At 46.0% G+C, this 16,391-nt stretch overlaps 1 protein-coding gene across 5 annotated transcripts; it reads right to left on the bottom strand.

Annotated features, from left to right (window-relative positions):
- Positions 1 to 261: 261 nt before the first annotated feature.
- fbrs (fibrosin) lies at positions 262 to 16,270 on the bottom strand. Of its 5 annotated transcripts, none has more exons than XM_014159103.3 (18): positions 14,211 to 16,270; positions 12,079 to 12,264; positions 10,843 to 10,878; positions 10,687 to 10,716; positions 10,518 to 10,566; positions 9,038 to 9,398; positions 8,653 to 8,867; positions 8,130 to 8,428; positions 7,980 to 8,021; positions 7,741 to 7,839; positions 7,546 to 7,629; positions 6,850 to 6,888; positions 6,332 to 6,403; positions 5,783 to 5,927; positions 4,252 to 4,329; positions 3,882 to 3,965; positions 3,558 to 3,762; positions 262 to 3,356 (listed from the first exon to the last, which is right to left on the bottom strand). In XM_014159103.3, the coding sequence occupies exons 1-18, from the start codon at positions 14,508 to 14,510 to the stop codon at positions 1,763 to 1,765; spliced, it is 3,918 nt and encodes a 1,305-aa protein (XP_014014578.3). In that variant the 5' UTR covers positions 14,511 to 16,270; the 3' UTR covers positions 262 to 1,762. The 5 variants fall into 5 exon arrangements, with proteins under 5 accessions (XP_014014578.3, XP_014014580.3, XP_014014583.3 ...); XM_014159105.3 differs by having other exon boundaries at positions 7,546 to 7,614; XM_014159108.3 differs by having other exon boundaries at positions 15,938 to 16,268.
- Between the last annotated feature and the right edge of the window lie 121 nt (positions 16,271 to 16,391).

Below are 16,391 nucleotides of genomic sequence, written 5' to 3'. Positions count from 1 at the left end.
GACTAGGTGCTTGCCTACCATTGTCTCTACTGAAGGCGTTAGTGCTGGGCTGGAACAAAATCCTGCTCTCCAAGGTCGGCATTGGAGCTCCACGCTGTATGTGCTCTCCAAATAAACTTAAATTCTGGAAAGCACAAAAGGTGCACAAAAATGTCAGAGTACATAAAGATGTGCTCAGTCATCCCTTTGAAGTTTCTGAATGAACTCTGACATCTATTAGACACCAAGACAACCAAAACAAATAAAAGACCCACAATCAAGTAACCAACAGTTATTTTAATAATTCATCTTTGTGGACTATAGGGGAAGGGGTTTGAAAGGTATAAAATGGTCTTATTAAAATAAATCGACCCAAATGTCTTTTCCTTCTCTCAGTATACCCTTAGTCCAGTCCTGTGTACCGATTCTTTTTTCAAGCCTCCTGTCCCATTTTTCCATGTATATAAATTATCTTTGTTCATGGAGCATCAATGTGAAAATGACTTGCCGGCAGGCATTCATAGTCCAAAATGTGATGTGACAGCAACACAAACCTCCCTCAGTGTATTCATCATATATTCAAAGATCTGATCCATGAAGAAGCCAGAGGTTGTTATGGTTGTGTCTTACTCACGTTCACAAGCATTTCCTTTTTCCGTCAAACAACTGTTACTGCCTGATGTGGAACAACTTGAAATTGTTACTAAAGGGGAGTGCATTGGTGATACCTGAAACAATGACAAATAACAGTGAATATATTTATTATCATTATAGAAGATGTTAACAATAATAATTACAAAGGCAATTTCACTAGACTACTATATTAGGGTCCTGCTCATATGTCAAGTCAGAAGAGAAATATTGTCTACCGTGTCAGCACAGTATACATCATCATTCTTTCTATTAAATACAAGAGGTGGAGCCAAGGATCTTAGATCACAGAGGAGTGGTGAGGAGAAGAGCTACAGAAGCATACGGTTCTTTATAGATTTAGAATCTTCAAAAGTTTCATCAATAACCTAGTCTTTTCACAATTACAGAGGACACAAACAAAAAAAAAACCAGAGAAATATACTGTGCTACCATAATTATTTTGCTCGTCCAGAAAACATCCCAACGTTTTATTTATGCAAAAGTATTTATATATCCCCATGAGTTGGAACAAGAGAAGGATGAATGATTCATGTGTACAAAATGTGCACATCTCTCATCTTATCAAACCTGAAAAAGCTTGCTTCAAAACTGATCATATTCAATTGGGAAAGCCTTTTCTCTGCCTCTTTGTACAGCTACCATTATTGTATACATCATATGGACAAAGAACAAACTTTAAAATAATAAAACACTAGGAAGCACAGAAACCATGTACCTTAAAATTGCACTGATTGAACCATTGTGAATGTGCTGAGTCGCCCCCATACAAGTCTCCTCATATCCCTTCCCCATCTTCAACCCCAGCAACACCCTTTGGGGGGCTCATTGGTCTAGAGTAGAGATGGGCAACTCATCATCAGGGGCCTGATTGGTGTCACACTTTTGTCCCAGCTAACACACCTGACTTAATTATCAACTAATCATGATCTTCAGTTTATAATCAAATTCATTTTAAATCAGCTGAGTTTGTAGGGATGGGGGAATAAGTGTGACACCACTCCAGCCCCCGAGGACTGGAGTTGCCCATCTCTGGTCTAGAGCCTTAGTGAGTTGTGTGTTTCAGGAAGCAGAGTGAGAGCAGCAAAGTAATCCTGACGTTTCCCTTTGACTCCTCCGGTGTGTCCCTGTACTATCTGGACTCGCCGTCTTTGTGAGAGTACATGGCCAAGTCCCCAGGCCCACCCAGTCTGCGGGTCGGTGTGGAAGACCTGCTGGTCACAGATGGAATGAGCGGAGGGGGGGCTCCTACGGACAGTGCCCCCACCAGGCCAGCAGGGGTCTTGGCCAGGATGCCGTTGGGCACGTGGTGCGTGTGTAGAGGCCCCAGGCGGGAGTAAAGGCCGGGGTGGTGGGGCGAGTGTGTGGAAGCTCCAGGCTGATGGAGGTGTGAGTGGGAGAGCATCCCAGCGTGCAGCTGCTCCAGGTGGGCAGAGTGAGAACCCGGTGGGAGGTGGGAGCCCGAGAGGTGTGGGTGAGAATGCATCCCAAAGTAGCGTGCCCTTTCAAAGTCTTCCCTCAGGATCTGGGCACGCTGCTGCTCATCCATGAGCCCGCCACCTTGGGGGCCCAGCTGGGGAGGGCGGTCGAAGTTGTGGGCCATCAGGCCAAACTCCTGGCGGGCCGAGGAGGCGGAGGAGGTAGGAGGGTGGTGGTGAGGGTTGTTTGCAGCCACCGCTGCTGCCATGGCCGCCGCCCTCTCGGCCTCCAAGAAGCGCTGAGCGTGCTGGTTCTGGAGCAGCCGGGCCAGATGGGGGTCGGAGCGCAACGCTAGGTGGGGGTCCGAACGCAGAGCCATGGCCTCTCGGCGTTGCTGCTGCTGCTGTTGGGCAGCCAGCTCCCTCCATGGGTCCCATGGGAAGCTGTGGGGGTGCTGGCCATGCCCCTGGGGCGGGCCGTGGGGATGGGTGGAGAACCTCTCTCCCCCTGGACCCACTACTATCCCGCCAACCCCTTGTGTGCTCCCCAGGTAGGCCTCAATGGCGGCCTGCGCTCGGGAGCGCTCCAGGATGGAGAGGTGATGGTGAGGGTTGTGCGGGGTGGGAGGAGGCAGGGGCAAGCCGGGTGTGGGAGTCAGAGAGAGAGAAGAGGGGGTGGCGGAGCGGTGGTGGTGAGGGCGGCTGTTGGGCCGATCGTAGTTGTGGCTGGGGGGCAGGGAAGGCGGCAGGGAGATTGGCACGGGCTCCGGTTCCTCCTTCCGCTCCTCCTTAACCTTGACTGGGGGGAAGAGGGGGGGAGGCTTGGGCAACGGGGTGGTGGTTCGGTCAGGCTTCTTGCCCTGGGACAGAGAGGTGGCTGAGGATAAGGCAGGGGGGGCTCCCTCTCTTTGTGAGGAGTGGGAGAGTTCGTTATGTAGGCCGTGCTGCGCTGGGGGCTGCTGACGGGGGTACAGATCCAAGGGCGAGGGGGCGCCGGGTCCCGAGGGCGGGGGAGTTGTCAGCACAGAGGAAGAAGAGGAGCGAGGCCTGTCTCTGTCTGCTGCAGCTGCTGAAGACGAAGGGCCTAGTGGAGGTGGCCTGGAGGAGAGCGGCCTCTTGTCCCCGTCTCTGTCCCTCTCTCGGTCCCTGCTGTGGCTGCGTGTCAGATCCTCAGTGAGACCGCTGGGGCCTCCCAGGGGGCCCCCATGTCCGTTAATGTGGGAGACAGGGGTGTTGCTGCGATGCTGCTTGAGAGCCGGGGCGACCGGAGACATCCGCACAGGTTGACGACCATACAGCATATTGTCTCTGAAAACGAGGATAGAAGTTGATCAGTGGTTGCGGGGAGAGGTATACCAATTAAGCACTCTAATCAAAAACAGCATTAAAAATGTGTTGAGTAACGTGAACTGTATCAGACAGAAAACTACTATAGAAAGATAAGTTCAAAACAACATATTTAGGAACTAGGTTGATGAAATATGTTTGAGTGAGGCCGTTGTCTCTCACCTGTCTTTCTCGTCTTTGATGTGAATAATCTCTCTCCTCTCCATGTCCTTCCCCGGGTCCCGCTCGTCCCTCTTCTCACTCCCCTTGGCCCAGCTGGGGCCGGCGAATGGGGGAGGCCCACTGTGCAGCCGGTTCCATGGGTCATGAGGGTTGGGTAAGCTCCCGACCGCAGGAGGCTCCTTGTGGCCAAACACTGAGCTGTTAGCTAGAGACGGAAAGACGTTGGAATAATGTTAGTCATTTCAGTAGACAGTACAAATTATTATCCAAGGAGTAAGGACATAAACGATTGTTCCTTTTTGAGGAAGAGAAATGGTGACTCACCCAGCGTAGGGCTGCCCAGTCCCCCGAAGGCACCAGAGCCCAGGGCTCCGAGAGGTGCGAACGGAGGTGAGCGGCCGTACGGGTCTGCAACACATGCACATATAAACATCAGGACTGAAGCGGACACAAACCTTACAGCATCAAACCTCTGGCAATACTCACTATTAGTGTTCAGACTCACTGGAGTACAAGCTACTTTAGTCGCATGTTCTAAAGTTACTATGCTTAAATTGATTATCTAGCCTAATACGGTGTTTCAGTGACCTGTGAATATGCTAAACAAAGCAGTTCTTGAGACAGTGTATCAAAATAAGAATTGTTTACCAAGGGTGCAAGTGGCGCAGATGCGACCTTTGAAGCAGTCTCTTACCTAAGTGTGCAGTTGGGGTGAGGAAAGAGGAGTGGGGCGTTGATGGTGGGATGAAAGGAGATGATGGATTGACTCCACCTGAGGGAAAAGGGGGCACACACCAAAATGTCAAATACACACACCTCTACATAATACTTTAAAAAGGTCCTCAGTCATTCTGAAAAGTACCTTCTCTGTCATAGCTAACTAAGAAGTTTGAAAAGACAGGCTGAGTGGGCGGGGAGCTTATATTCATGAGCTCACCTTGAAACACCCATGCCAAGCAACTTGAATGCAGTGAGGAATGTTGCAGTAAAATCCACTCAAGCGAATTTGGTGACACAGAAAGCAACTAAGTGAAATTGCATCAATTCTATCATAACAAAAATATACATCTCCCGTTTGGCATGTCTCTTGTGAAGCGTTTCACAGCAGCACTAACGGATGTGTTGACAACAGCGTCTGCATTTTTAACAACTCCCTCCTTTTGTTCAATGCTATCTGAAGACCTAGCGAGCCAGTAACTGGCTAACACCAGACACAGATGAAGACCTAGCGAGCCAGTAACTGGCTAACACCAGACACAGATGAAGACCTAGCGAGCCAGTCACTGGCTAACACCAGACACAGATGAAGACCTAGCGAGCCAGTCACTGGCTAACACCAGACACAGATGAAGACCTAGCGAGCCAGTCACTGGCTAACACCAGACACAGATGAAGACCTAGCGAGCCAGTCACTGGCTAACACCAGACACAGATGAAGACCTAGCGAGCCAGTCACTGGCTAACACCAGACACAGATGAAGACCTAGCGAGCCAGTAACTGGCTAACACCAGACACAGATGAAGACCTAGCGAGCCAGTAACTGGCTAACACCAGACACAGATGAAGACCTAGCGAGCCAATAACTGGCTAACACCAGACACAGATGAAGACCTTGCGAGCCAGTAACTGGCTAACACCAGACACAGATGAAAGGGGGAAACAAGTATCTTTGCCATCAATGAATAGGGGAAACTTTTAATTACATTTGCTAGCACCCTACAGTGACATTTTGGCACCAGTAGAGTAGCTATCTAGCTATATAAACCACGCCCCTCTGCAAACATGCCTTCTCCGATGTTGGTTACAAGGCGGTACTTATTTAAATTAGGTCCGTGAATATCATGTTACCATTGGTGTATTAAAATGAGAGTTCGGGTGATGTCCCCTTAATAACGAATCCAAGTGTTTGACATGGGGGAGCGAACATGTAACTTTATCAATGTAGAAGCAACAGTCATTTTTCACATCGGTCATCATACTGGTTTCCTTCAAATATCATCCCATTTCATGAAAAACATGATTGACTGTTCACATCAGATGTCAAATGTGATAAATCCACTATCCATAATAAAAACTATAAACAATTGACTAACTATTTGCAATGTCAGGGAATCTTTTCTCTTTACCTGTGGTTTTTGAACAGCCCATAGTTCTCTCTGTATGGTGCAAACAATTGCTGCCCCTTTTCTTCAAATATATCTGGCAAGAACACAAAAGCACCCACCAGCAGCTGTGAAGAGGCTGGCAGGTCGGTTCAGGTCGTGGGCAGATGGAAGGCCACCTCCAAGGGGCCCCAGACCCCCGGCCCCTGGAAGACGAGCCAGCAGCTCGTTACGGAAGTCCAGCTTGTGAGGATCTGCCTGCATCAGCTGAGAAAGAGGAGAGCGGTGGTTAGTCACTGCAATGGCCATAGCATTTTTCAAGTGAGATGAGGGCAGTGGAAGGTTGGCCCCTAAATGGCAGCTCATCAAAGAAAGAAAACAAGTCGGTGGGCAGTATGACACAGAAAACTTGAGAACTATTTACAGATAATACATATAAATAGGAGCAGATTAGAATATTGTTTACAGATCAGCAATTGCAAATAGCTTTTTCAATAAACATTGACAACTAAACCAATGTTGTTACGGTTTTTTATATTGACATCTGATAAGAATGTTTGAGTTGCTTCAGTGGTCGAATTTCCCCGAAATACTTTCTAATACAGATTGGATCAGAATGAAGTCAAATAATACAAACATTTTAAAAAGTGAAATGTTTCACAAGTCATTACCTTCACCTTCTTCTGATGGCTCAGAATCATCCATGCCACACGTACATGCATTGCACACCACTTCCCTGGTTTCTGTGTATTCAAAAACACATGATTGACTGTGATCCTGTTTAGCTTGCATTAAGACTTAAGGCCTTTGCACAGAGTCAGATGCAATGGTGTTAACGTCTGCCGTATGAAATGTTTGTCTGGCATAGCATGAACGTGAGTATGGTGGAAGAAGTACAGTTTAGTAAGGCATTAATAAACAAGTTATGGGTCAGTTTCTTGTCCCTATACAAAAAAAATATATAGGAATCCTTCTGGTTCCAAAATGAGTAATGACAGAAAGTTGCGGAGTTTCACAGTAGGTGTGCCAAAAGTCAGAGAAGAAGTCAGACTCGGTGTGCAAGGGCGTTTAGTCGAATAGTTTTGAATCTGACCAGGAGTTAGTAGGAACACCAACAGAACAGTGACAGTATCATAACACTTTTTAAAAAATGTATTCAAGGGTTGATAAAGCGTCCGACTTTTCTTACATTACTGACTTTCAACGATGTCCCAAATGGATCAGTTAGCTAAAAAACAAAAAGGAGTAGTAAACCATGTTTGTTAAAGGCCCAATGCAGCCGTTATTATAACAATATCAAATCATTTCTGGGTAACAATTAAGTACCTTGCTGCGATTTTAATTGAAAACAATGATCAAAAAGAAACAAATAGCTTCTTAGAAAAGAGTAATTCTTCGAGCAAGAATTTTGCTCTGACTGTCTGGGAGTGGTTTGAGTGGGGAGGGGGAAAACAGATAATTAGCTGTCACTTGCAGAAGTTTGGAACTCTTTCTTATTGCTCTATTAACTAATTTACCGCATGGTGATGTCATCATTAAAGGCTAAAACTCCATTCAACCCAAACAGGCAGAAATTTCAGGCGGTCTTTTCAAACAGCTCTTACACTAAAAGGGCATTATAATAATTTCATAAAATCATTCCAACCTCAGTGTGGAAATATATATAAAACACAGGAAAATAATTTGACTGCACTGGACCCTCTATCCAACTGTTTGCTAATTTTTATCCACTCTTTCCTGCACTGACTACTAGGCCCAAGTCTTCGCACATAATGCCTTTATAGGCACGCGTATCGTCTATCAACTCAATCCTATACTACAAGCTTCCGTTGTAACCATTGCCATGACATATTCTATAATGACATAGTTATACGGAGCATCTTACCCTGGGGTCTTTGGGCTGCAGGTGGTGAGGCACACCCCCCAGTCGAGCGGTCATCTCAGGACTCGTTCTCTGGGGGGCAAGAGGCTGTATCAAAACACAGCAAATGGTTCTTCATCTAGACACAACAACATATCATAATCCATTGACTTGTAAAGGGACAATCTCTCAGGGAAATGTAGCGAAAGCTCCACTCACCTTAGGCTGGAAGGCTCCTTGCAGAGAGCTGAAGGGCCCAGTGGGAGGAAGCACAGGCTGGATGCCTGGCACTGAGGGAGCAGGGTACTGTGGGAAGAACTACACCAGCCAGCCACACATACACAGAGAGAGGCTGGTTAAAACGACACTCCTCAGACCCCTACCACATTCATCTCATCATCCACCTCAAATGTATAAAACAAACACACCAATTCTGGAGCATGTAAACATAAACTCACAGTGTTTCTGTAGAGCCCCTCGATCTTGCCATACTTCTCAAACTAAAAGATGAATACAAAAAGTGATAAGTTACATGTCAACACTGGCATTTCAAGGCAGAAGCTGCTCTATGAAACCCAATGTGAGAAGGGTAGCATGTCATCTCTTACCAGGTGCTGAGGCGGTGGTGCGGAGGCGTTGGGGTGCAGGAAGGGGGTGAAGTGTTGGTGTGTATGTGTGTGCTGGTGCTGGTGGTTGTGCTGGTGGAACTGGAAGGCCAGTGGCTGGACACTGGCCTGGGAGGAGCGGCCTGAGGAGCCCGAACTGGAGCTGGCCCCCGACGGACCTCCGGGAGTAGAGCGGCCTGGCCCACCACCGTTAGTCTCAGCCCCAGGGACGCTGCGGCGGCCCTCGCGGTCCTGCGAAGCCAGGAAGTGAGAGTTCAGGCCCTGGCGCAGCAGGTCTTGTTCTGCAGTAGGGGAACAGACAGATCAGAATGGAGTTATTATTAAATCAGAAACAAAGAACTCATTTTACTACACTAACATTAGGCTGTCCATGTACCCATAGGAAGCTAATAGCAGACCAGATTGGTAAATAAAACACAAACATTTGCAATTATGGTTGACGAGCTGACTGAGGCTGTGGGGTGAAAAAAAATAGCACTACACATTGGTGCCAACTGTACAGTACCTGCTCCTGAGTGGGACGTGAGGAGAGGAGGTGGAGGGGGAAGCCCAGGGGAGGAGGTGAACAGGGAGCCGGAACGCGAAGGGGGGCGTAGAGATCCTGACGACCCTGGACCTCTCATGAGGGACATCGACATACCGGTTGAGGGAGTTGGGGGTCGCATAGACGACAATGAAGAAGCAGCAGAAGAGGATTGGGGTTTGACTGAGGTACCGTTCCTAAGGAGAGTGAAAACAAGTTTAGACAACAACAAAAAAAGGTACATTTCCTGAAGAAAATGCGTGTTTGCTTCAGCTGTTCAAAAAATTGTGGTAGTGGAAGTAGTTGTTTTTACTGCAGAAGTAAGAGTGCGAACTTCTAGGCAGACCTGGTAGTACCAGTGACTGACCTGTTGTTGATGCCCATGCTGTAGATGGATGGGTGTCGCCCGGGGAAGGTGAGGAAGGGCTTGTGTTTGGAGCGCGGCGGGCTGGGGTCGTGGTGGGGGCGGTGGTGAAGGCCGTTGCTGCTGCCGCCGTTGAGCTGGCCGGGCCGTGTGACCGTGGCCGGGGAGAGGGACGGCAGGCAGGAGAAGGAGGTAGACAGGGGCTCGGGGTAAGGCGGCTCCAGGCTCCTCTCCTGGCTGCGCTCCAGGCCAGAGACACGTGGGGTGACCGCCAGCCGCGAGAGGCCACAGCGGCCTGGTAGTGGTAGTAGAGGGCAGCCTTTGCCCATAGAAGAGGAAACGCTCACAGGGATAGGCTCCATAACTAAAGGGCGAGAAAAAAAAACACAGCATAATTTCAAATGAGTGCATACTTTGTTTCACCCCAATGGTCCTAATGTGGAATCGGTACCCTTACCGATATCATGGACAGTAATGGTCTGAGAAGATTCCATTTGAAAGATACATACACATTACCAGGCAACTCCTTTTTTCTAGATTTACAATTTAGGTCAGCTATGCTATCCAACTACCGAAACATCCAATCATGGAATTTAGAAATAAATTCTCTGGGCTCTCGAAAAGACTGATCACTATAATATATAAACAACTTTTTGGAAAGATCATATTCTGAGCTAGCCATTAAAAAAGTATGGTCCACAGATCTAATTGAATCTGAAGCACCCTTTAACTGGAACAGAATATGGAAAAACTTGACCGTCGCATCCCGTAATCCGAACGACCAACTACAAAATGCATTAATTCAAATATTCAATGCCTCCATCTATTATGTTAGTTAACAATGATAGTTCCCTGAATCTCTCAATCAGAGAAGAATACTGCTGGCAGTGTTGGCTCAGATGGAAACCACATCACTCCTTCCCATTTAACCGGTGAACACAGTTACTATTAGAAGTTAAAACAGAATTATCGTTAGTGGGAATGAATGGTAATAGTCAAGGAACAATTGAGGCCTGGGCAAATATACTTGACTCTAAAGAACAATCTCAGCCAAAGCCCAATACCTTCAAACCAATTATATATATTTATATAGACTATTGTTACTTTCTTTGCTTTCAGGCCCACGGGGAAGGGGTGGTACGGGGGAAGGGAATATAAGTGGAGAAACAGGGGATGGATAGGTGGAGAAATAAGCCATCCTGGTTTTTGGGTGGATTGGTAAGGGGAGGGAGGCATGCGGTGGTGGGTGGGGGCATGGTTTCTGGGTGGGAGTAGAGGATGCGGGGAGGTGGAATGGGTTCTTTGTATGCATTCATTTGATTGTTTTTGTACCTGCAACCCCCCTCTGAAAAAAGAAAATTACAAAACTGAATTTAAAAAAATAAAACAATGAGTGCATACTGAAAACAAAGTCACCAAATGACAAGAGCCTATTTATAAAGCAAAGGCATACAGCTATGGGAAAGAGAGAACAGCATTTTACCTTTCCTGGTGCTGACAGTGAACACTGGCTCCATGTCATTGTCAGAGGCCTAGGGGGATGAGAGGAAAAACACAGTAGGTAAATCTAAACCTAACAATAAGCAGGAACAGTAGTGCAATTCCAAAAACGAATCTTCATTTTGTGTGGTTGGATTCAAGCAGTACCTTACCTTATCTGCTGACTCGCTCTCTGTGTCACACTAAAAGAAAACATGAACATTTTTTTTTAAATGGCTACATTTAGATGTGCCACAACATTTGAAAAACACAGCTGTATCCTATGGACAGCTTAAGTACTGTATCAATAGAAGTATAAAGAAACTTACGATGTAGCCAGTCTCCAAGAAGAGGATGCCCCCAACCTAAAACAATTCTAACAGTTAATATGTAAAATAGATGGTATTCACCTTCAACATAAATGTGGGCCCAAGCCTTAGGCAGAGCAGGTGGAACATTACAGGCAGGATCTGTATCCTGATATAGTTCAGACGTCAAAGCCATTCCAGAATCACTTTGAACTTCTTCTGCAACTCCCAGCCTAGTAGTTTTAAGGAGGTTACTTAGCTTCAACTTTGCAGATGGTTTTATTGAGTTGCTATTCTTGCCTTCACATTCTTTGACTATGACTTTTTCAGGACTAAACACCCTTGAATTTCCAAATGATACTGTGTAGGCTAACCGTTCCCTAGGTTGGGATGCTAACCGTTCCCTAGGTTGGGATGCTAACCGTTCCCTAGGTTGGGATGCTAACCGTTCCCTAGGTTGGGATGCTAACCGTTCCCTCGGTTGGGATGCTAACCGTTCCCTCGGTTGGGATGCTAACCGTTCCCTCGGTTGGGATGCTAACCGTTCCCTCGGTTGGGATGCTAACCGTTCCCTCGGTTGGGATGCTAACCGTTCCCTCGGTTGGGATGCTAACCGTTCCCTCGGTTGGGATGCTAACCGTTCCCTCGGTTGGGATGCTAACCGTTCCCTCGGTTGGGATGCTAACCGTTCCCTCGGTTGGGATGCTAACCGTTCCCTCGGTTGGGATGCTAACCGTTCCCTCGGTTGGGATGCTAACCGTTCCCTCGGTTGGGATGCTAACCGTTCCCTCGGTTGGGATGCTAACCGTTCCCTCGGTTGGGATGCTAACCGTTCCCTCGGTTGGGATGCTAACCGTTCCCTAGGTTGGGATGCTAACCGTTCCCTAGGTTGGGATGCTAACCGTTCCCTAGGTTGGGATGCATAACACCTGAAAATCCAGTGTCAAAGAGCAGTCGTACTCTAAATATAGTTTCCCCATCGACAGGGTATTTAGCAACTTGAAATAATCTTCATGTCTGTCTCACCTTGAGTTAATAAATCCCCATGGTTTCATTTGAAGCTCGGCCGACACGTTGCTATGAGGTGTCACTATTAAGTGTTAATCAGCCAGTGCTCCTACTAGACCTGTAGGCCATTAAAGGTCTTGAATTAACTTCAGTCTGAATATTTAAGATGAACAGGCCAGCTAGTTCCCAAAAACAAGAGACAAATGGGTCGCAATAGCATGGCAACCATACCGCCGGTGTGCTGCTTACCTTCACCTCTGTCTTTCTTCTCTTCTTTCTATTCCTATTCCAACAGCTGCGGGAGAAGCTGGGTAGGGCCCCTTCCTCTGGCTCTGAGACGAGCCCTCTGCCATTCTCCTTTGGGCCCCTCTTCCTCTTGCTCCCCCTTCCCATGAGCATGGCGGCACGTTGGTTAGGCTTCATGGAGCAGTCCATCTTGATAGAAGATATGTCGCAGTGTTAAACAAGCGGTACAAAACTGTTACAAGCTGATCAAACCAGACGCCTGCGTGTGCATGTTGATTTTGTACCCCCACACCAGACACGATCAGGATACGCAGGTTGAAATATCAAAACAAACTGAACCAATTATATTAATTTGGGGACAGGTCGAAAAGCATTAAACATTTATGTCATTAAGCTAGCTTGCTGTTGCTAGCTCATTTGTTCTGGTATATAAACATTGGGTTGTTATTTTACCTGAAATGCACAAGGTCCTCTACTCTGACAATCCATAGATGAGAAAGGAGTTCAGTTTACCGTCTTGTCACCACCTCAGGCTTCTTTTTCTTCTTTGGATTTATATGGCGGTGCAACCAACTTTATGGTGCATTACTACAACCGACTGGAGTGCGGACGTCAGTTCATCTTTCAATCACCCACGTGGGTATATGCTCCTAAACACCAATGAGATGGCTCATGGGTATATGCTCGTAAAAACCCAATGAGGAGATGGGAGAGAACGGACTTGCAGCGCGTTGAGCGTCACAAATAGAACCTATTTCTATTTTAGCGCGCGGACAGTGTGGGTGCAATGATTGATGTATGTGTACACTTATTTTGCAACGCACATGAGCGGTGTGGTCAGCATGTTAGGTTTACTGAAACAATGACAACGATTTGATTGACTTCCTAGTATTTCCCAGAATTTCGCACACAGGTTTTAAGCAGCTCATGTCTTGCCTTGATAGCCACCAAGGACCTTCTTGCCATCGACATTTAATTGGCCAAAAAACAAATGAGGAAGCCTCGACTGAGAAATTAATAGCACAGTCAGTGATGATGTGCCCTGACACGATTTCAGATTGGTTACAATGATATTGCATGTTTTAGCAACTCAGTTCTGAAGGTTGTCTAAAGTACGGATACTGGATTGCTGCCATTCAACTGCCCCCAGAGCACGCTACACTACATGACCAAAAGTATGTGGACACCTGCTCATCAAACATCTTATTCCAAAATCATGAGCGTTAATATGCCCCTCACCCCCTATGCTGCTTTAACAGCCTCCACTCTTCTGGGAAGACTTTCTACTCAATGTTGGAACATTACTGCAGGGACTTGCTTCCATTCAGCCACAAGAGCATTAGTGAGGTCGGGCACTGATGTTGGGTGATTAGGCCTGGCTGGCAGTTGGAATTCCAATTCATACCAAAGGTGTTCGATGGGATTGAGGTCAGGGCTCTGTCAATTTCTCACACACCGATCTCGACAAACCATTTCTGTATGGACCTCGCTTTGTGCACACTGGCATTGTCATGCAGAAACAGGAAAGGGCCTTCCCCAAACTGTTGCCACAAAGTTGGAAGCACAGACTCATCTAGAATGTCATGCTGTAGCATTAAGATGTGTATATATAGTGTATATCAAATACGTATCCTGAAATAGTGGATTGTGTGGGGTTTAAACTCAAGAGAAGAACGAGACTAGTTATTGTTGGTCTAATGTCAAGCATATTCCTAAACCTTAATATAACCTAGGCTATTTGTATTTACATAGGGTGCTTAGTGTACACAAATAATTAAGGTTGTTAAGACACAGAGAAGATCATTGTATCCAATGGCTTTCATTGTGGTTGTTGATTGGATTGCTCCTCCTAAGTGTTCAAAGTGTAAATGGCCTGAATTGTAAGAAGTTCAATGCACAACTGATTCACACCTGGAGGGGATGTTAACCTAACTAGTGACCAAGTAAAGACAAAGAGATAGAGGGAGGACAATGCACTTCTGTGGAGACCATTGTGTGCCTCCAAAAACCGTTGATGTGTGTTAGTCTGATTTATTCCAGGACCAAATGTTATTTACATGAGGTTGAAGTCCATCATATCTGAGTATTGTGTTCAGGGTAAGATTGTATTTCCTTATGTGAGCACAGAGACTTACCTCCAGGGCCTCAAAGCTGATGAAACTGGCAATTGAGAAGCCATCGATGATGTCCTCCTCGCAGGACACCGACACTCGCTTCCTCCGTCGAGGAGGCCTGTGTCTAGGGCTGGTTCGACATTCTTTACCTCCAGGACCGAGTACAGATCCTGACCCACAAAGCTCCCTTTCCGAGCCCGAGGAGGGCGATGTGGCCCGCTGCACAGCGAGGTCTACTCTTCTCCTGCGCCGCTCTCTGTCTCGTTGAGAACGGGAGCGTCGGCTCTGTCTGAACACACTACTTCGAATCGGACCTTCCATGTCAAAAAAACAGCACCAGTCCCAGTCTGACCGAAGGCACTTGTAAAAATCCGGCACGGTGGCACTTTCCTTAGACCAAAAAGAAACACCAACACAGGCCCACAACGGAGCCCCTGTTTAAAATGGCGTTAATAGTAGTCTATTATTTAGTGTCTTTTGCGGACAGGATGGCATCTGTGCCTTTCTCTCGGCGAACTTTGACTGTCATGTCAATGCACTAAGATGCTATCTTTATTTCCAGAATTGATGGTTCAGCAGGAGTAACCCCAGGAAGCTATTGTCAAGACATGGCTGATTCTAAGTCTCAAAAGCTAGCTGGCAAGCCAAAAAACAAATATGCGTATGTAAACAAAATCACTAACTCTAGCTAACTAACTTGCGTAGTTAGCTGTTTTTCCCCAAAAACGTGTATTTTATAGCAATGTTACATTTACTGATGTAATACTGAAATGTAAAGCATACCCATCTCGTTCCAATTAAAATTTCGGCACGAGCTGACAAATGAGCTAGCTAAAATCGCTCATTAGCCAATGATAGCTTAACTGCTAACTAGCAAAACGGACAATAGCGCGATAGATAGCTACCTGCCACGGAAAATAACCAGAGTAAGATATGTGTTGCTAGTTTAAAGCATAGATCACTGTTTATCTAAGTAATTTAGCGCAGCCACACAATTATTATAAGCAGCTAGACAGTTAACTGTTTTTGTAGCTAAGCTAACTTTAGCAATACATGAGAATTATATCCACTTGCTATCTGCTACCTAGGCTAATGCTACCTAGATACATGTATTCAAGTGCTTTATTATGCTAACATTGGGTAGCTAATTAGCATGTGTATTGCAAACTCAATGTAGCTAGTTATCACGGAGTAGGCAACGTTACTGGAGTAAATCGCATTCTTTAAAAACCGTCTGAAATATTGATTAGTACAAAATCCATAACTACCCTGCAGCAGCTGGGAGTAAAGCTACCTAACATTATTTTTCCAGTCTAACGATGGGCCCGATACGAATGGTTGAATTATCGTAAAGACCTAACTAATCCACAAAAATTGTTTTGTTTACACCAAGACTGACGTTATATGGCGACTGTTTGGACACCCACCATCCGTGTGTTATCGATGTGTCTCTTCCTACACCAATTTGTTTTCGCATAACAGTCATTAAAGACGAAATTATTCAAGGCCCTACTGAAGCCTCGATCTGGAGTTCCATTGATAAGGGTGTCGACCAAGCCCCTGGCAGAACAACTCCGTCAGCGGCCCACACAATAATGCACTGTGTAGGGGGAAGTTATTTGCCGACGTTTCCGGTCGAACCAAATCTACCCTGACCACGGTCTTCAAATATACACAAAATAGCACGATTCTCCAACGACTTATTATATTTTTAAACAAATAGGATATGAAGATTTAGGCGATACTACCCTTGTCAGAAGTGCATTGTGTGCTTCAGCGAGTCCTCTTCTTCAATCTGGGTAGTTGGGAAATTGATACCACTGCAAGTACCTTGATGCCACCAAGTGGACATAGTTGGTCTGAACATGTCTGTTTTATCAGATTTATGAAACCAAATGCATTTCAAACGTTACACTTTATGGATTTAACGTTAAATCGTTAATTTACCACCTATTGAGTTCACTCTAAATGGTTATATAATAAAGTCACTGGTATGCGTCTGTGACTATCGCACTAAGAACATGAACGCCATTACTCTTTGGTATGCTCGTTTTACAAGACACCGTGCCACGAAATTATTAATAAACATATCAATAAAGAGGTAATACTGCCCGTCTGTTTATTGATTGTCTCAACCAAGTGTGTTTATTTGTTGTTATACTTACTACCCAGCAGTTAATATTAGTAATTTAACGACTTAAA

This window comes from Salmo salar, chromosome 19, assembly GCF_965601325.2.
Source record: "Salmo salar chromosome 19, fSalSal1, whole genome shotgun sequence".
NCBI classification, from domain to species: Eukaryota; Metazoa; Chordata; class Actinopteri; order Salmoniformes; family Salmonidae; genus Salmo; species Salmo salar.
This window is presented reverse-complemented; position numbering and strand designations above follow the sequence as displayed.